The following is a 21,487-nucleotide window of genomic DNA, read 5'->3' on the forward strand; positions in this document are numbered from 1 at the left end:
AATAGGCTAGATTAAGCCGAACGCTTTTTATTATAACTTGGTATTCTTGATACCTTACATGAGATGGGTTCAACCCTAATAAAATCTAAACATATCTTCTATTACCAAATACATAAAAATCCTAATCAAGCAAAGCTTCAAGGTGCTTTTAAACCTACTTGTCACTCTGACAAGTGAGAATCGTGTTTTAACTGTTTTACACATAGTAAACCTTCAGGTTTTGCGCATGCCAAGTTCTCGGGACTTCAAAACCATCCATAGTTTTAAGCTTGTAGGTTCCTCTACCTTGAACACTCTTGACCTTGTATGGCCCTTCCCAATTTGGGGCAAACTTCCCTTTCTTCCCTACACCAGAAGCTTCCACCTTCCTTAAGACTAAGTCACCCTGTTTGAAAAACCTTTATTTAACCCTTATGTTATAGTAGAATAAAGCCTTATTCTGATATTCCAATATCTTCGCATGTGCCTCATCTCGCACTTCATCAATTAGATCCAGGGCTAACCTTTGCCCTTCCTTATTTTCCTTAGCATTGAAAGCTTGAATCCTGGGGGAGGAATGTGATATCTCTACAGGAACAACTGCTTCTGCCCCATATGCTAACATGAAGGGAGTTGCTCCGGTCGTGACTCTACAGGTAGTCCTATAGGCCCATAGTATTGGGAGTATTTCATCCACCCAGTTATTCCTCGACTTCTCGATCCTCTTCTTTAGTCCATCCAGGATTATCCGATTCGTAACTTCTGCTTGCCCATTGGCTTGCGGGTGAGCCACAGAGGTGAATCATAATTCAATTTCATTTTCCTCATAATACTTCTTGAATTCCTCATTATTGAATTATGTTCCATTGTCCGTGACTAGGATGCGGGGAATTCCATACCGGCACATGATATTTTCCCACAGGAATTGTGCAATCTGCTTAGTATGATTTTGGCCAAAGGTTTGGCTTCAATCCACTTAGTAAAATAATCAATGGCTACAATCAGGAACTTCTTTTGTGCCGTGGCCATGGGGAAAGGCCCAAGTATATCCATTCCCCACATAGCAAAGGGGATAGGTGAGTTGATGGAGGTCAGTATCTCGGGGGGGTTGTCTAACGACAGGTGCATGCTTCTGGCAGTGGTCACATTTCTTCACATATTCTTTGGCATCGGCCATTATTTTTGGCCAATAAAAGCCTAAACGGGTTATCTTATGAGCTAGCGCTCTGCCCCCCAAGTGTTGCCCACATATGCCTTCATGTACTTTTTTAAGAGCCAAGCGTGCCTCGTCGGGCCTGAGACACCTTAAGTAGGGAACCACAAAAGATCTTTTATATAAAATCCCATCTATCAAAGAGTACCTTAGTGCTCGAACAACCAACTTTCGTGCTTCAGTAGCATTGTTTGGCAACCATCCGGTTTGAATATGAGTCTTAATGGGATCTATCTATGACGTCCCCAGACCTATAGGAGCTACAAGCTTAACATCAATGCTCTGTGTCTTCAGAACGCGGAAGTATACACTTCCTGAGCTTTCCTCTATCTCAGATGAAGCAAACTTTGATAATGCATCTGCCTTAGCATTTTCCTCCCTCGGAATGTGCTCAACATGGCATTCATCGAATTGGGTCATCACAGCCCTTACTAGGCGGACATACTTAGCCATCATATCATCCCTTGCCTCAAATTCTCCCTTACTGGGATATGACCAGCTTCGAGTCTCCACAGACTTTTAAGTTCTTGACTCTAAGTATCCCTGTTAAGCCAAGACCAGCTATCAGGGCATCATATTCTGCCTCATTTTTTGTGGTCGGGAAGTCTAACTTCATGGAATACTTAATCAAGAACCCATCAGGACTTTGTAAAACCAAACCTGCTCCACTTGAATTTGTTTTTGATGCTCCATCAAAATAGAGCACCCAATATTCTTTCTCCTTATTATCCTGTTCTTTGTCCCCCTTATCAACTTCCTTGTCTTGAGGTAAGGTATCTCCCTGCCCCTTGACTTCTCGGTTGGGTATGTTATATTCCCCCACGAAGTCAGCTAACGCCTGGGCTTTTATTTTCGTTCGTGGTTTATACTTGATGTCGAATTCTCCCAGCTCTATTGCCCACTTGATCAACCTCCCACTATGTTGGGAACCACGGACTTAGGGTGTTACTACGTTTTACGATAAAGATTACGAAAAGAGGATTACCTTGTTAATGGTTGATTCCACGCTCTTCTATTGTATTCCCAAATTCCCTTGAGCGAAGTGTGGCCTCCGTCTTCTCAAGTTATCCTCTCTTCTTGCTCCTTGGTGGCTACAATATGTTCTCACACAATTGCCAAGCAAGAAGAGAATAAGAATATATATAGGCTACAATAGGGACCATGGATAATTAGGTTGGGCCTTCTAATTACATCTTGAGCCTAGCCCAATGTAATTAAATATTAATTCAATCCAATAAAGAATTAATATTTGCACTACCTTTCCTAATACCGTAATTTAATTAATTCGGTTCCAATATTATTTGCTTATTAAATTCCCCATGTTTAAAATATCATATGTCCATTAATTAAATAAATTACTGATAATTTATTTAATTAATATCTTTTATCCTTGATCATCCACTCAACCTTTATTTAATTATGCCAGAATAAATTCCACCTGCAGGGTTTCACATAATTAATTTTTTTTGAGCTTTCAAGGGGACATCATTAACCTGAATATTATCAGGACATGGATTCCTTCAATAAATAATATCCACCATGTATATAATTCCATCACCCAAAATATAATGATATAATTCAAAAGAATTATTTCATATATAAATCAAAGCATGTAAATAATATACACGTGTCAATTACTATTTCCGGATTAAGAACCTAAGCATTAATAATAACATAGAATCTTAGTTCTCCTTCTTAATCAGTATTAAGGGAACAATTCTAAATTTGATCATGTTCAATATACACAAAGTATACTAGTATTATTTATTAGTCAATATAAAATAATCTAAATAATACTACAGCCATACCAGTGGATTGTCCAACACCACCTGTGTTGTGAACCTTATTATATTATATAACCGTATTTAACAATCTAATATTCTGTATCCCATTTGATACTAGATTGTTCACAATATATAATATTAGACAACATGTAAACATTCAAATGATTCTCAAATAAACTGGCCAGAAATAAATGTACATACTTCAAATAAATATTTTCAGTATACATTAACAATCTCCCACTTATACTCAAAATATTCTATGTGTACATCAGTGTTTATTTAATCCACTATTACATAAAAATCTATGTGTCCATCCATCTGACTCATATCGCTTCCACATACTTGTCAAAAACCTTGGTTGGCAAGCTCTTTGTGAAAGGATCTGCTCGGTTGTCTTCTGATGATATGTGAGCCACAACTATATCCCCTCGCTTTACGATTCCTCGTATGAGATGATACTTACGTTCAATATGTTTAGCTGCTTTGTGGTCTCGCGGTTCCTTTGAATTTGCCACAGCACCAGTGTTATCACAATACACCGTCAAGCTCCTAGGCAAATTAGGTACCACATCTAAGTCCAAAAGGAAGTTCCTGAACCATACAGCCTCCTTGGCAGCCTCAGAGGCCGCCACGTACTCGGCCTCCATGGTGGAGTCTGCAATGCATTTCTGCTTTACACTCCTCCATATAACGGCTCCACCTCCCAAAGTAAAAACATATCCCGAGGTTGATTTCCTCTTATCCCTATCTGATTGGAAATCTGAATCAGTATATTCCAAAGGAAATAGATCTGAGGCCTTGTAAATTAACATATACTCCTTAGTCCTTCTCAGGTACTTGAGTATAGTTTTTACTGCACTCCAATATTTCTGACCTGGGTTCGACTGATATCTACTAACCATGCCTACAGCAAAGCAGATGTCAGGCCTCGTACATAACATAGCATACATTAAGCTTCCACATGCTGAAGCATAAGGAACTGCTTTCATGCTCTCTATATCCTTAGGTGTCGAAGGACACTGCTTCTTAGATAGAGCAACTCCATGCTTAAAAGGTAAAAAACCTTTCTTGGAGTTCTGCATGTTAAAACGAGCTAATACTTCATCAATGTAGGGCTCTTGAGATAAAGCCAACATCCTTTTCTTGCGATCCCTTATAACTTTGATCCCAAGGATGTATGCCGCTTCACCTAAGTTCTTCATGTCAAATTGTTTGAACAACCATGCCTTTACTGATGACAACATCTCAACATTGTTTCCAATGAGTAAAATATCATCTACATATAGTACTAGAAAAACCACTGCATTACCTTCACTTCTCTTATACACGCACGATTCGCTTGGACTTTGATCAAATCCATATGACTGGACTGCCTGATCAAAATGAATATTCCAGTCTCTAGAAGCTTTTTTAAGTCCATAAATAGACCTCTTAAGCTTACATACCAGATGCTCTTGGCCTTCCTTAATGAATCCTTTTGGTTGCTGCATATAGATGGTTTCTTCAAGACTTCCATTAAGAAAAGCTGTCTTGACATCCATTTGCCAAATCTCATAATCGAGATGAGCTGCTATAGATAAAAGAATACGGATTGACTTAAGCATGACTACCGGTGAAAAGGTTTCCTCATAATCGATACCTTCTTTCTGAGTATACCCTTTCGCAACAAGTCTTGCTTTCCAGGCTTTCACCTTTTTATCTAATCCCCTCTTTTTCTTGTAGATCCACTTACATCCAATAGGTTTTATACCTTTGGGTGGTTCCACGAGCTCCCAGACTTGATTAGAATACATTGATTCTATCTCAGATTCCATCGCCTTTTGCCAAAGATCTGCATCTTTGTCTTGTACTGCCTCTTCGTATGTACGGGGATCATCATCATGTTCACCAGGGACCAAGTCTGAAGACTCTCCCAAAAACATGAATCTATCACGCTGTTGAACAACCCTCCCACTACGACGAGGCACTGGTGCGGTATTAGTGACAGGTTGTACATTATGTTGTGGTTGTTCTACTTGTACTACAGCTTCATGGGTATTATTTGTCCCTCCCACTAGTTCCTCTAAAATGACACTACTCATGGGTTTGTGATTCATTATATAGTCCTCCTCCAAGAATCTGGCATTGGTGCTAACAATGATATCCCGATTCTTCGGACTATAAAATAAATATCCTTTCGTTCCCATGGGGTAGCCTACAAACAACCTTACTTCTGTACGAGATTCTAACTTAGTCGCGTTCTTGTTTAGCACATGTGCTGGACAACCCCATATTCGAATATGTCTTAGACTCGGTTTATCCCCGATCCACAATTCTAAGGGGGTTTTAGGAACCGACTTAGAAGGTACTAAGTTCAGAAGATAAGCTGCTGTCTCTAAGGCATGTCCCCAAAACGACTTGGGTAAATCCGAATAACTCATTATCGATCTAACACTCTCTAAAAGAGTCTGGTTCCTTCTCTCTGCTACACCATTCTGCTGGGGTGTGCCTGGTGTAGTTAACTGGGATTCTATCCCATTTTCTGATTAATATTCCCTAAATTCTCCAAGCAAGTATTCGCCACCACGATCTGATCGTAGTGACTTGATACTTTTATTAAGTCGTTTCTCCGTTTTAGCTTTGTACTCTTTGAACTTATCAAAGCACTCAGACTTACGGTGCAACAAATAAACGTACCCATATCTAGAATAATCATCAATGAAAGTGACGAAATATTCATAACCACCTCTTGCTTGGATATTCATGGGTCCACATAAATTAGAGTGAACCAATTCTAACAGTTGTTTGGCTCTATTCCCTTTTGCCTTGAAAGGCCTATTAGTCATTTTACCTTCCAAGCAGGATTCACAAACTGGAAATGGCTCCACTGCCAATGAGCTTAAAGGCCCATCTACTACCAGTCTTTGAATACTCCTCAAGTTAATATGACCTAATCTCAAGTGCCAAAGATATGTTTGGTTCAAACTAGAAGGTTCCTTTCTTTTAGTAGAGTTAGAAGATGTGTTGTTCAATTCCCTAAATTGCAGTTGCAGTGCAGGTTGACTAGGATTAATTATATACAAATTGTCTTGCAATGTACCAGAACATATAATTCGTTTATTCATCATAATAGAAATATTACGATCCAAACAAACATTATAACCATCCAAAGCAAGTTTAGAAACCGAAATTAAATTCCTTCTAAAAGAAGGTACATAAAGACAATTGTTCAAAACAAAAATCCTATCAGAACCAAAAGATAAATGAATAACTCCTACTGAAACTACTGCTACTTTCGTAGCATCTCCCATGAACACGTATATCTCACCATCTCTAAGCATTTTGGATAGTTGGAACCCCTGCATAGAATTACAAACATGATCAGTGGCTCCTGTATCTACACACCAAGTGCTCATAGATATAGCCGCTATAAATGTTTCTGTAACTAGAGAAAGAGACATACCAGTATTGTTTGTCTTCTTAGGAAGAGGACAATCCTGTTTCCAGTGACCTGACTGTTTGCATCTGAAGCACTTTCCCTTAGGCTTTTTCACACCACCCTGAACTCCCACTACCTTCACAGCTTTCTGTGTCTGAGCCTTTTTCTTCTTCTTAATACCTTTCGGCTTAGAGGAAGAACCTTTCTCAGCCACATTCACTTGAACACTCTGCCGAAATAATCCTTCAGCTGCCTAAAGTTCTGTCAGCAGTTTCGCGAGACTATACTGCCTCTTGTTCATGTTGTAATTCAAGCGGAACTGCTCAAAACTCTTGGACAAGCTCATAAGGATAATGTCAATCTGGGTTTCCCCGTCAAGTTCAGTACCAAGGATCTCTATCTCATTCAGATGAGACATCATCTTGAGAACATGATCCCTTACAGGTGTGCCTTCAGCCATCTGAGTGTTCATTAAAGCCTTCATGGCTACTTGCCTAGCAGCCCTATTCTGATCTCCAAAAAGTTCCTTGAGATTAAAGAGCATATCCGAAGCAGTGGCCATAGACTGATGCTGATGCTGCAAAACACCCGACATTGCTGCCAGAATGTAACATCGCGACATTTCATCAGCCTTAATCCACCGTTTATAATACTCTTTCTCATCTTCAGGAGCATCAACAGCAGGCTGTTCAGGCTTGGGTTCATAAGTGCAAAACTTGTACTCCTCAGCAGTCAACACAATGTCCAAATTTCGTTTCCATTCAATATAGTTAGGTCCGGTAAGTTTGTTATCCTTAAGTATGGTGAATAGTGGATTAAAACCCATTTTATCCTGAGAATCATGCATAAAAACATCACATAAATAAGGGTGCATTAATTATTAAGATCTATTGATTCCTCTAACAATTATTAAAATTTAATGCACTAACATATAAACACCATAAGCTTCTGGTACGCCACGATGTGTGACATGTATACCACCTAATTTTGTTTAAATGTTACTTCGGTCCTATTACTAAACAATATGCCACGTTGGGGTGGACTATATTATTTTTCATAGCTAAGTGTATACCATCATCAAATCTTAAATTATTTGAAATCTATGGAACTTGGTACGCCACGATGGGTGGCGTGTATACCTTCCAATATTCGTAATTTTGCCTTGAATAGAATACTTCAATTCAATATTCATCAATGGTTTGATTTCCAGGTAGTGGAGGAGTCACATCGGTCTCGCTTAAAACCCACAGCCTTACAAGTTCGATGAACCCGTTTTTGACAAAATTGCCCCAAATCAGAAATAAAGAAAATCCGTATTTATTCCTTTCAAAATTTATTAATTTAAGAAGTTTGTTCTAGTAATTTCTATAACATTCTAGACACCATAAATTACATGCCACGATGGGTGACGTATATATAATTTATATTCGTCTTTATGTTAAATTACCTACAACCAATAATGGAGACCGTGGGATTTAATTTCATATTAATTCTCTCTCCCACTTAGAATTTTTTTTATTAAAATTGAGGAATTTTAAAATTAAATGGGGCCCTATGTTGTTATAATTATGTCTAATCATGAATTCAAAGTACACACATAATTTTAGCAACATAACATTTAATTAAAGCAATAAATAAAATTTATGTCCATGTCGTCCTAATTAAGTTAAACATGCAATTTTAAAAGAATTACACACATAATTAACGACACACATAATCAATAAATTAAAGTAATAATTAAAATTTAATGGAAAAAATTAAAATAAATTTTCCACTATTATGGCCCTTGAAAAAAAAATCCAGCTCTAAAAAAAAATCTGCCCCAAGTGCGCCCCGACGCCCCCAGCAGCCCCAGCAGTCCCAGCTGCCGCAGCAGCCCCAGCAGCCCCAGCAGCCCCAGCAGTCCCAGCTGCCGCAGCGGCCCCAGCAGCCCCAGCTGCCGCAGCGGCCGCAGTGCGCGCGCCTGTTGCTTTTCTGTGAGTTTTGTTTTGATTTTGTTCGATCCAAACATCAACAGCAGCCCCTTGTAATCGCACAGCGGAACAAAAACTACCGGAATTGATTTCCGATCGCACATAACTATTACAAAATACCCGGAACAATTACAAAAAAAATAGATCTAATACAAAACTAATTTTGTAAAATCTATTCTAACACGATCAACCCTCGTGTAAATTACAACCACGATTAAACCACGTGGAAACAAAAACAAAAAATAACCATGATTAAACCACGTGGGATCCAAACACATAATTAAAATATACATGGCCATAATAGTGGATTAACAACCTGCATCAAAACCAATACAAGCAAAACACTATATACACGCATATATAATTACGACATGGACATTATATCATAAAATGTAGAACCCATTACCAGGCTCTTGACCCAATTGTTGGGAACCACGGACTTAGGGTGTTACTACGTTTTACGATAAAGATTACGAAAAGAGGATTACCTTGTTAATGGTTGATTCCACGCTCTTCTATTGTATTCCCAAATTCCCTTGAGCGAAGTGTGGCCTCCGTCTTCTCAAGTTATCCTCTCTTCTTGCTCCTTGGTGGCTACAATATGTTTTCACACAATTGCCAAGCAAGAAGAGAATAAGAATATATATAGGCTACAATAGGGACCATGGATAATTAGGTTGGGCCTTCTAATTACATCTTGAGCCTAGCCCAATGTAATTAAATATTAATTCAATCCACTAAAGAATTAATATTTGCACTACCTTTCCTAATACCGTAATTTAATTAATTCGGTTCCAATATTATTTGCTTATTAAATTCCCCATGTGTAAAATATCATATGTCCATTAATTAAATAAATTACTGATAATTTATTTAATTAATATCTTTTATCCTTGATCATCCACTCAACCTTTATTTAATTATGCCAGAATAAATTCCACCTGCAGGGTTTCACATAATTAAATCTTTTTGAGCTTTCAAGGGGACATCATTAACCCGAATATTATCAGGACATGGATTCCTTCAATAAATAATATCCACCATGTATATAATTCCATCACCCAAAATATAATGATATAATTCAAAAGAATTATTTCATATATAAATCAAAGCATGTAAATAATATACACGTGTCAATTACTATTCCGGATTAAGAACCTAAGCATTAATAATAACATAGAATCTTAGTTCTCCTTCTTAATCAGTATTAAGGGACCAATTCTAAATTTGATCATGTTCAATATACACAAAGTATACTAGTATTATTTATTAGTCAATATAAACTAATCTAAATAATACTACAGCCATACCAGTGGATTGTCCAACACCACCTGTGCCGTGAACCTTATTATATTATATAACCGTATTTAACAATCTAATATTCTGTATCCCATTTGATACTAGATTGTTCACAATATATAATATTAGACAACATGTAAACATTCAAATGATTCTCAAATAAACTGGTCAGAAATAAATGTACATACTTCAAATAAATATTTTCAGTATACACTAACACACTAGCCTTGGGACTGTGAATAATATTTCTCAAGGGCTGATTTGTTAGCACTTCAACCTTATGAGCCTGAAAGTAAGGACGCAACTTTCTCGAAGCCATTACCAAGGCTAAAGCAAACTTCTTAATAGTTGAATAATTCAACTCAGCTCCATGCAGAATTTTGCTGACATAGTATACGGGTTTCTGGATTTTCAGTTCCTCCTTAACCAATACAGCGCTCAAGGCATTCTCTGAAACGACCAAGTATAAGTATAAAACTTCATTCAAAGTTGGCTTGGCCAACAACGGGGCCTGAGCCATATATTTTTTTAATTCCTCAAATGCCTTCTGGATTTCCTCACTCCATTCAAAATCTTTGACCTTCTTTAAGGACTTGAAGAACGACAAGCACTTGTCCCCTGACTTGGAGATGAATCATCCCAGCGCAGCAACCCTTCCTGTGAGCTTCTGAACATCTTTGATAGTTTTTGGTGGTTCCATATCCAGGATTGCCTTTATTTTATCGGGATTGGCCTCGATTCCTCTCTTGGAGACCATTAATCCTAAAAACTTTCCAGACCCTACTCCGAAAGCACACTTCGTAGGATTTAACATCATCTTATCATATCTCATGACCTCAAAAGCTTCCCTCAAATGGGTTATATGGTTAGTCTTTACTAGACTCTTGACTAACATATCATCAACATAGACTTCCATAGTCTTGCTAATAACTTTCTTAAAAATTTTATTTACCAACCTTTGATAGGTGGCTCCTGCATTCTTGAGACCAAATGCCATAATAAGATAACAATAAACACCAAAGTCAGTGATGAATGATACCTTTGGAATGTCGTCCTTGTGCATCTTGATCTGATTGTATCCACTGAACCCATCCATAAAGCTCAACATCTCATGCCCAGCAGTGGCATCGATCAAAGTATCAATCCTTGGCAACGGAAAACAGTCTTTAGGACAGGCATCATTCAGATCAGTGAAGTCCACACACATCCTCCATTTTCCATTGGCCTTCTTCACCATCACAGGGTTTGCTAACCATTCTAGAAATTGAATCTCCTCAATGAAACCAGCCTCTAAGAGCTTCTCTACTTCCTATTTTATAGCTTCTTACCTCTCTGGAGCAAAACTTCTTTTCTTTTGCTTCACTGTCTTCCGATTTGGGTCCATATTCAGCTTGTGAGTAATCAGTTCCGGGTCTATGCCTGGCATATCAGCTGCTGACCATAAAAACACGTCACTATTTTCTTGCAAAAATTTCACCAACTACCCTCTAAGGGGCTCCTCGAGTGTGGCTCTAATAAAAGCCACCTTCTCAGGATCCTCGGGGGCTAAAAGAATCGAAACCAAGTCTTCTGCTGGCTTTCCTCTTTTCTCATCATTTTCTTGGATATCCGGATCTTCAATAGGAAGAACCTGCCCCCCAACTCCATCTGCCCTCAAAGAGGCCACATAACAACTTCTAGCCATTTTTAGATCTCCTCTCTCTTCTCCGATCCCATCCCGGTTGGGAAACTTCATAACTGAATGGTAGGAAGAAGGGACTGCCTTGAAGGCGTGTATCCCTGTTCTTCCCATGATAGCGTTATAAGTCGAACTAGCCTTCACCACCACAAAATCCAACATATGAGTTGCTTGCCTGGGTTCCTGTCCTATGGTTGTTGGCAACTTGATTATCCCTTCTACGGGGCACTCCACTCCCGTAAATCCATATATCAGCATGTCGGTTGGGGTCAATTTGGAGTCATTATATCCCATCCTTAAAAAGGTGTCATGGAGCAAAATATCCACTAAAGCACCATTATCCACAAGGACCCTTCTCACCAGGTTGTTCCCTATTATCGTGGTTATGACCAGCGGGTCATCATGGGGAAATTTCATACCCTCAGATCAGAATCATCAAAAGACATTGTTACTCCTGTCCTGGTCCTCTTCGGGGCTTCCCCAACAATATGCATAACTTCTCGGGCATATGCTTTCCTGGAGTTCTTGGATAATCTAGCAGCAGTTGGTCCTCCAAAAATTGTGTTTATCACAGGCCCTCGGGGTTGCGGTCCTCCGAAGATTGTATTTATCACCGGTCCCCTAGGTTGGGGATTTCGCCCCTGATCTTCTTGATCTCTTCTTCGATCGTCAAAGTTTTTTCTCACGTTGTTGCTCCTGTCTCCTCCATCTCCAGTGTACTTGTTCAGTCTCCCTTTTCTAATAAGGAACTCAATTTCATCTTTCAGTTGCCTACACTCATCGGTGTCATGACCAATATCCTTGTGAAATCTACAATACTTGCTCTTATCTAGCTTGGTAGGATCGGCTTTCAAGGGCTTAGGCCAATGAATATCTTGATCTTTCTCGATTTCCATTAAAATTTGGCTCCTTGGAGCATTCAGCTTAGCATACTCAGAATTTTTGTCCAGGTCCTCCCCTCTTCGAAGTTGAGTCATTGATTTGCTTAGTTCTAGGATACTTGTCCTTAGCAACATACTCCAGATCAGTTTTCCGCTTCTTGCCTCCAGCGGGCTCGTTGCTCACTACGGTCTTCCTCGTGCTCTCTTCCACCTTGATGTACTTCCCTGCCCTATCTTGGAGCTGCAACATGCTTTCAGGGGGGCATTTGACCAAGGACATCTTGAAAAACTCATCCCTAGTTCCCTGTTGCAGTGCTATCATGGCTACCTTATCATCAAGGTCCGGGACTTTTAAAGCTTCCTTCATGAAATGATTCAGGTAGTCTCTTAAGGATTCCTTCGCTCCCTGCACAATGCTCATGAGGGATGCTAAACTTTTATCATGCACTCTCCCACTGATGAACTGCTTAATAAAAGCCTGACTTAAGAGTTTGGGGGTAAACGACTATACCATCTTTGAGCCATACCCGACAGGGTTTGAGGAAAAGCCCGACACTTAATAGCGTCATTCATGGGCTGTAGCAACAGTGCATTAGAGAATGTCTGGACATGATTGGCGGGATCTCCAGTGCCATCATAAGCTTTGATAGTGGGCATCTTGAACATCCTTGAGATATGGGCATTCATTATTTCTTCAGTGAATGGTGGGGTAGGATCATCAGGATCTCCAAGGGGAAGAAGATTGCTTGGATCAGCCCTTGGGGCAACAAACCTTCTCTGTATTGGACCATCCAGGTCTATGATAGGGGGATGATTCCTCCCCCTTGGAGGTAGTGGGGGTCTGGTGTTCTGGTGCGCCTCCAAGTCGCGCTTCAGCCTTTGAATCTCAGCCTCATGAGCCCTGATCCTTTCCTGCACTTCTTGGGAATTCGTCCCTTGGGTGCTCCTAGGACGTTGATGACCATCAACCATCGACTCTTTCCCAGCACGCCTCTTTCTTGGGGCCACTTCATCATCTGAAGATTCAGAGTCTCTCTCAGTGTAAGGACCAGAAAATTCCTGATCCTCAGGGATAGGAGCCAAACCTTGTATATAGGGGGGCGATCGCCCTCGTGCTTCACTCCGCCCAGCATGTCCACTTCCTCCAACCTCGGGGTAAAGGGGCATCCCATATGGGGGGTTAGTAGACACAACAGTTGAATACTCATACCCAATGGGTCGATAATTCACAGGTACATGTAGTTGTTGAATTTGGGGATTCATACCTTGAGTAGCCGAGGGAATCGTCCCTTATGGCTGAGGTTCGGTTGCCCCTATCTGGGCTTCTCCTTGGGTGGATGCATAAGTTGAATGAGGAGGTACCTCCACGGTTGATGAAATCACTTGGGTTGCCCCCGCTGGTATTCCTCCTTCAAGGGCTCTAATTGTTCTTCGTGTTCTCACCATGGTTGTTGTGTTGTCCCACAGACGGCGCCAAATGTTATGGATTAAAAACTATGGTATTTAATTGTTGTGTTTATTACTAAGGAACGTGAGCTTTGAGGCTCGATTTGACTGCTCTTGTGTTTTGTGACTCAATCTGCCTTAACAAGATGCCTACATACCTTGCTGATTGCCAATGATCAAGTCAAAAAATGTAGTTCTGATTAGTGGGGTGAGGCCCCTTATATAGATGTTGGGAGTCCTTGAATTGGACTTGGTGTAGGAGACTTGGTGGTCAAGTCTCATAATTAGAATGGACTTTGGAGTCCTAAGTGGTAGGAAACTGATTCCTTATCCTTCTAGGTCCCTTGGAGGCTAATCCACTAGGATTTATGTCCTTATCGGGACTCTTCTTAATAGCTGATTTTTCCCTTATTAATTAATTACAAAATTAATATATATTCAGGGTTTTGGGCCTTCTTTGTTCCATCAGGCCTAATCTGGTCCATCAGGCCTGATCAATGTGTTAACCTTTTTGGTCTGAATGTCATACATCTTCTTATTGGGCCTTGTAGCCCAAATCATGTGTAATTAATGTAATATTTAATTACGTAATCATGATTTATTTATTCCCTATCAAAAGTATTTCTATAATTACTAATTATCCAAAGAGTGATTGCCATGTATATAAGTCATATATCCTATTGGTGATTATTCAAGGATAATTATAAATATTTAAGTGCTAGTATCTAACTCATAGATATTTATTATTTATTTATTTAATATTTATTTTGGGTAGTTTGGATTTTGGAAATTGAAGCAATTCAATGATGTTATTTGCTCCATAATTCAAACTAACTTAAAATAAATGAGCAACATGATTGATTATAACTAAATCTGTCAACAATTAATATCTAGTATATTGATTGTAACTTATGTGTTATAAGTCAATTATGAGATTTTGGTTTTAGTGAATTTAGCAATGCTTACATCTCAAGAATTCACTGAGATCAGAATCATGATTGTAGCATGATTAGTTGTGTGTAATTTTTGACTAATATCAGTTAATGATATTTAGTTAAGAGTTTGACTATGAACTAATTGTGAAGTATTAGTATTTCTGACATTACTTAGAACTCCTCTAAGTAATCAATGTTTATCCTCAGTCACTTATACTAATATAAAAAGTGTAAAAATATCTCTTGAAGTACAACTATGGTCAATGAAGATTTTGCTTTATTAGAAGTAACCATATGTTGTCAAGTTAGAATAATTTTTATACTTATTTGCAAATTCATAAACACTTTGATAATAGATGTAATACTCAATGGATCAAAGTATATGGAACTTAGAATATTTTTCTAAGATTGTAAACAAGTCAATATTGGTTAATGTTGCTTTATTTATCGAACCAATATTGTTTGAGATATTACAGTTGTTAGGAGTTAACAATTGTATAGCATATGAAATTGAATGTTGATGTCTTTTTGATAGATAATTGGTATTTAATTCATTGATATCTTATTTTAATATTTAAAATAGGATGCAACATAATTATTGGTATCTAAAATACTTGACAAGTATCAGTCAATGATATATTGTTAATATTTTGTTGCAAATAATTGTGAGATTTTGAGTTCTAGTGAATTTATATGAGTTGTTATATCTGAAAGATTCACTATAATTTGAAATCAACAGCATAGTCAGTCTTATCAAGGTTATTTATCAATAAACAATTTTGTTGATTATATCTTATGAAGATAGATTATCGTGCTTTTGATATGAATTAGAATTGCTTAGACTTTACCCTAAGTGATCAATGCTTTTACAAAAATTCATTCATAATAAAAGACAAAATCTTTCTTTCTCTCCTTAATACTGCTAGATCATCAGTCTATGCCTTATCAAATCATTTATCTTTTTAGGCATATAAAACAGACTTGTGCACTCAAACAGTTTTAAGAGAAAAATCAAACTTCTTTCTACTTTAGTGATTGTTTATTTCATTTAAATCATTTTGAAATCACTATTGTACATCATTTCTCTCAAAAGATTAAATGCATAATTTTCATTCATTATAGATCTTAAGTGCATTTTATCTCTATATTGCCATATATTCTGTGATACAGGTTTAGCCTCCAATGGCCTTATTTCATATGATAGTCATGAGGTTGAAAACCCACAACTTTTATCCCAGACTGTAAAGACAAACACAGAAAAAGAACCAACCAACACTCTCTTACCACCAAAATGAAGTATGACTGAGCGTGAGGGAGAAAGTGCCTTAGTGCACCACATAAGGAAGGTTCTAAAGTCAACCCAGCAGCTCTGTCTCCTACAAATTTGAAATATATCAAAACTGAGACAACTGCTAGCTCCCATACATCTTCTCAAAATGATGTAATGGCTGAAAAGGCACAAAACAGTTACTAGATTCATCCTCTCAACATGGTGCGTCTATTGAAATTCGCCTGTCGGCCAGGGTATCCGATGTAGTGTCACCACCTCAAACATAAACAATTCTTGATGCACAAGGAAAGGTTACACACACAAAGGATGAGTTGACGGAAACAAGGGTTTCGACCATTTAAAATCAGATTCGGTTGTTCAAGATTCTTTAATGGACTAATTGCCTTTACAGGTGTTAGGAGAGGATACTAATCCAAAAGCCATATATCAGTGGTCAGTGTCTACCTCCCCAGGACTAATAAACCTGGATGCATCTATGGATAGTGGATCTGACATAGGTGCAGATCGGCAACTTTTTGACAATGATTCAGATTTACCTGATGAGTCACAAGGAAATGTCTTCACAGACATTAGAAGGGAACTTTGATCTTTATGCTAAATTCTTTGGATCATTTTTTACCTTCCCAGAGTTCAAATCTGGAACTCTAAAACGGAAACTAGCAACTTGTAGATTATGAATCGGATTCATCTGACGAGTCTAACAAGGATGGGGATTTGTGAACTCCCATTGCACCACATGTGACCTCCTTAAGGATGGCTAAGGTGATTTTCCTTGCAGGTACAGCTGGATTTTGGAGCTATGAGAGGAGTGATACACTTGTGAGAATGAGTGTAAATACGAGTGGAGAGAAGAGTGAAACACATGTGAGGTACACAAAATAGAATCACACACTCACAGTGAGGAAGAAAGAGAAACACCATATCCCATTCCCTATCCCTAAACATAGTTCTTGATACTTCGGGTCTCGAATCTGTTTATGATTGGAACCTAAATCTTAGGGACTTAACATTTACAGATTGGATTAGAATACTTCAGGACCTTTGGGAGCTAACAATTGGTAACAATTGGTGATCTCACAGTTGGGAGGTATAAGGAGTTGGGAAGATTGGTGAACATGATGATCAACAGTGAAGTCATATTTGCAGCATTTAACGGGACATGGTTGATCAGACTCTGACTTGTTATTTCTTTTCCAACCAAGTAACATATGAGAACTCCTTCAGAAAACAGCATACATTCCTTCTCTAAGGGGGAGATAAAAGCTTATATAATAGTTTGGAGGATTTCTCAACTAAGGGGGAGAAATAGCAGGAAGGAGGAAAAAAGGTAAAGCATATGTACACTAAACCACACCATTGTTGTTTGTAACTACGGATCCTATTGTACGGGAGAGGTGGTAAACACAAAGGTGATTTCCTAGTGATCGGAAGAAGTGGTTTGGTTCATCACTATTCTTCATAAGGGGAGAAGTTGTTTTCCAAAAGGGGAATACCATTAGTTCTTATCTGCAGATCTTATTGTACGGGAGAGGTGGTAGATGAAGGTGATCTCCTTTAAGCAGTTGATTCTCATAGGGGGAGAAGCAAGAGAGATATGCGCTTCTCAACAGGAAATATGGTTGTACAAAAGAAGTTGCTGATGATTACTTCAAGACTGAGAAGTATTATCTAGCAGAAATTTGAAGAACTAAGGAAATGAAGATGAAACTACTTGAAGATTAGTTCAGTACTAGAGGAACAAGCATCTTTCATTTCAGTTACTCAAGAAATCTGGAAATGCGGTATTTGATCTAGAATACTAGTAGCATTATTTACAAGTCCTGGTATATTACTTTTTGTAGTTTTTAGTTGAGTTATCCTCTCTATTTAATTTGTTTGTTAAGTTTAACAATCAAATAGGGGGGGATTGTTGGTGAGACTGCGTAGCTGTATGAACAGTTACGTGATAACTCAACACGATAACAACACTAGAACATGGCAGGTTAATAATACTACGTCTACACAAGAAATCAGGAAGAATGGAGACAAAGCAAATACAAAGAATCAGAAGATTAGAAGAAAGCCTGAAGTCTGTCTAAAGGTCACTGAAAGAAGTTCATTAATATGATCATGCCTCAGTGAAGAACAAAGGTTAAAGACTTTCAGAGTTTCAGAAATGTTAAAGATTCAGTATACAAGTGCTACCGAAAGATTTCAGTGTATTGGCATTGATTGAAGATAGACAGTGTTCGAAGCATAAGAATCTGAAGAATTGAAGACAGGTAATAGACAGAGGTTAATGAAAACGTTGTCTAAAGTACCAGAAAGGATTCCAGTGAAAGTACAATTGTTTATTGACAGTCAGTGTCTAAAGCAATAAAGTTGAGGCAATCTTAACAATATAATCATGGCTATAATACGAAGACCTGAATTGGGGTTAGTCGTCTGTGAACCAGACCAGTTGCACTAGGCGTCAACAGCTCGTGAAAGGAATCTGGGTATTATTTATAGAAGAATTGTTAAGTTGAGGAACATACTTGGATTGAACGTTTATCTGTTAAATTACGAGAAGAGGTGCGCAGGGTATATAGCTAAACAACTCAAGGGATTGGTGAAGCTCAAAGTTTAATTGTTAAATTAAATAAATTACTCAATGGACTTTAATATAATTTATTTAATAAACTTAAAATGATTTATCTTATAAACTTTAAATAAGTTTATTTTATAAATCTAAATTAGTTTATTTATATAAATTATATTTAAGTTTATTTTATAAATTAATTTAGTTACAATTTAAACTTAAAAAGAAAAAAACCAAAAACAAAAACAAAAAGAAAGATAAAAAGAAAATACAAAAAGAAAAGAAAAGAAAGGAAAAACAAAAAAAAAGAAAAAGACAAAAAGAAAGAAAAAGGAAAAATATTAAAAGAAAAAAGATGATAAAAGGTAATGAATAACAAGCAGGCAATTTAGTTTGTTTATGTTAGTATGTAGCTGTCGCCACAGAACCCATATTTCAGTCGCCACAGAGCTGTTTCATTTTTGGTTAAGTAGTAGTATTAGTTGTGTCACCACAAAGAAGCTACAAAATAAACTAAGGAAAGTAAACCCCATGTATCTCCTATCGCCACACAACCCTCCTGTACTTCCTTGTCGCCACAGAGAAATAAAGTTGTCACCATACAGAGTTCTCTCTCCCCAACCACACATTATTGGATATAAAGTCTACACTTTGCAGCGGAAGAAAGGACAACCATTCATTCTGAATTATTTTCTGTTCATCTTCTCTCCCAAAAGAGAAGTGAAAATGGCAACGAATATTTACAGAGAAGCTCAAGCTTTTTGTATATCCGTTTAACTTCTCACCAGAGTAACATTATAATGCCCGATTCAATTCTTGTATATTTTGAGGGGCATTATAATCGTTACCCGGTAATTAAATCCTAGTACAAACAAAAGCTAGATTATTGTATAGGATTTGATTTGTACATCTTTGTAGTAGTTAGGAACTTTGTTGTCCTTAGATTGTAGTTGATTAATTTATTTACCGGAGTGTAGCAACACCCCTCGAGGATTTATATATGAATGTATATTTCCCCGAATATCTTGTGTTCCTCGTTTATCGTTCCAAACAATATTCATCTCAAGAACACGAAACCACTAACCGAGCACTAAATATTTTATCCGCTAAAGATTCGAATTTTTTTTTAATTTAGTGATTATCGTATTCAACCCCCCTTCTACGATAATTCGGGACCTAACAAGAATTTTGGTGATGTGGTTACGTTCGATTCAACTTACCGGACGAATTGGTATTGTATGCCTTTCATACCTATTACGGGCGTAAACCACCATTATCAAAATATACTATTTGGATTTGCACTTGTAAGGGATGAGACTGAGGCATCGTATAAGTGGGTTTTGAGGACATGGTTGGAAGCTGTCGACAATAAACCGCCTCGAACAATTATTACTTATCAAGACATTGCATTGGGAAATGTCATTGCCGAGGTCATGCCTATGCCACAAATAAAGCATACATATTGTCATGGCATATAAGTAGTAAGTTTCCCGAGAAGTTGTCTTATTTGTACACAAATTATCCGGAGTTCAAGACAGAGTTTAATGCATGTGTGTACAAGTCGTTGACAGCTACAGAATTTGAAGGTAGATGGGAGCCATTAGTCGAGAAGTATGGTCTTGAGGATCATGCTTGGTTAAATGACATGTATGCTATTAGAACTCAATGGATTGGTGCTTACATGAAGCAACATTTTTCCGTCGGCATGACTACAACTTCAAGAAACGAGTTTACAAATTCTTTTTTTGATGAATATGTGCAATTATCTACCGATTTGAAGGAATTCATTGAGAACTCTCAAAAGGCTTTGGAGATACAATATCTGAAGGAGGTTAAAGCCGATTATGACACCGAACAATTGGAAAGGAGATTAGTTTGCACTCGTCCTTGGAAATGCATGCATCCAAATCTACACGAAAGAAATGTTCAAATGTTTTCAAAAGGAGCTTATGAAAAATACATGTTACATCGTGAACAGTATCAAAAATAATGGAACTTATATGTCAAAACTGTATTTGATTGAGAAGGCTACCCTGCCGGAGAATTGCAGAAGAAAATATCGAGTGACGGTTTTAATGTACGAAAAAATTGAATGCTCGTGTAAGAAGTTTGAACATTTCGGGATGATTTGCAAACACATAATCCGTTATCTTGACAAAAAAAATTAAGATACCAAAAAGTCTCATCATGGGTAGGTGGACAATGAATGGAAACAAAATTGTGGGGCCTCTTCTATATGCTCCTCCCGCTATTGGTAATGATGGTGCGTCACAACCATTAAGGAATGGTGCATTATGCAAATCTTTTCAAGATTTAGCTGCTTCTACTAGTTGTTCCATTTCACGGTATAAATACTTAATGGGTGTGATTGATAGAGAGAAGAGATACTTGAAAGATGCTTCTGCGGATGAAGACCGTAGCGAAAGAATCCATGAGGCGAAAACTCAAGAGGACTACCAACATGATCTAATATTCGATCCTCCAACATCGAAAACTAAAGGAAGGAAAAAAATAAAAAGATTTAAAAGTGGAATTGAGACGGCAACTTCAAAGATCAAGATCAAGCCTCACAAGTGCAATTATTGTGGGGAGATCGGAGGACAACATGATGCAAGAAACTGTCCCCTAAGGGAGGAGCATGATCAAAGAAATTTTTAGGTTTTAACCTAAAAATTGTTTACAAGTAGTACATTAGTTCTTTTGACTTTTCTATTTAAATTACATAATATTAACGCTATTTTTAAATTTACACATAATGTTGCATATTAGTGTTATTTTTTAACAAAACCAAATTTAGTAATATTAATATTGTTTAAACATTTTTCAACACCAAAACTCTTAAAATAATTAAAATATGCAGTAGTAATGGAAAAATTGAAAAAAGTGATTTAATAAATAAAGTCAACTAGACCTTAAAATAGTGAACACGAACATGGTATTTCCCCTAACTCGGTCTGGAGTTCTTTACATTAGGGTCGCTCTTTTCATCCAACTCGAAATATCGTAAGAGAATAGTGATAGAGCACCCAG

At 37.7% G+C, this 21,487-nt stretch overlaps 1 protein-coding gene across 1 annotated transcript; it reads left to right on the forward strand.

Annotated features, from left to right (window-relative positions):
* The first annotated feature begins 19,695 nt into the window (after window positions 1–19,695).
* Window positions 19,696–20,447, forward strand: LOC141679983 (protein FAR1-RELATED SEQUENCE 5-like). Its single transcript, XM_074486330.1, has 2 exons — window positions 19,696–19,887; window positions 19,992–20,447. The coding sequence occupies exons 1-2, from the start codon at window positions 19,696–19,698 to the stop codon at window positions 20,445–20,447; spliced, it is 648 nt and encodes a 215-aa protein (XP_074342431.1).
* The last annotated feature ends 1,040 nt before the right edge of the window (window positions 20,448–21,487 follow it).

Source organism: Apium graveolens, chromosome 8, assembly GCF_009905375.1.
Source record: "Apium graveolens cultivar Ventura chromosome 8, ASM990537v1, whole genome shotgun sequence".
NCBI lineage: Eukaryota > Viridiplantae > Streptophyta > Magnoliopsida > Apiales > Apiaceae > Apium > Apium graveolens.

Bases quoted from the DNA above. Each gene is read 5' to 3' on its own strand.
- LOC141679983 (XM_074486330.1), top strand. From the start codon at position 19,696: ATGCCTTTCATACCTATTACGGGCGTAAACCACCATTATCAAAATATA. The intron at 19,888-19,991 runs GTCATGCCTATG...CCGGAGTTCAAG, and splicing joins TGGGAAATGTCATTGCCGAG to ACAGAGTTTAATGCATGTGT.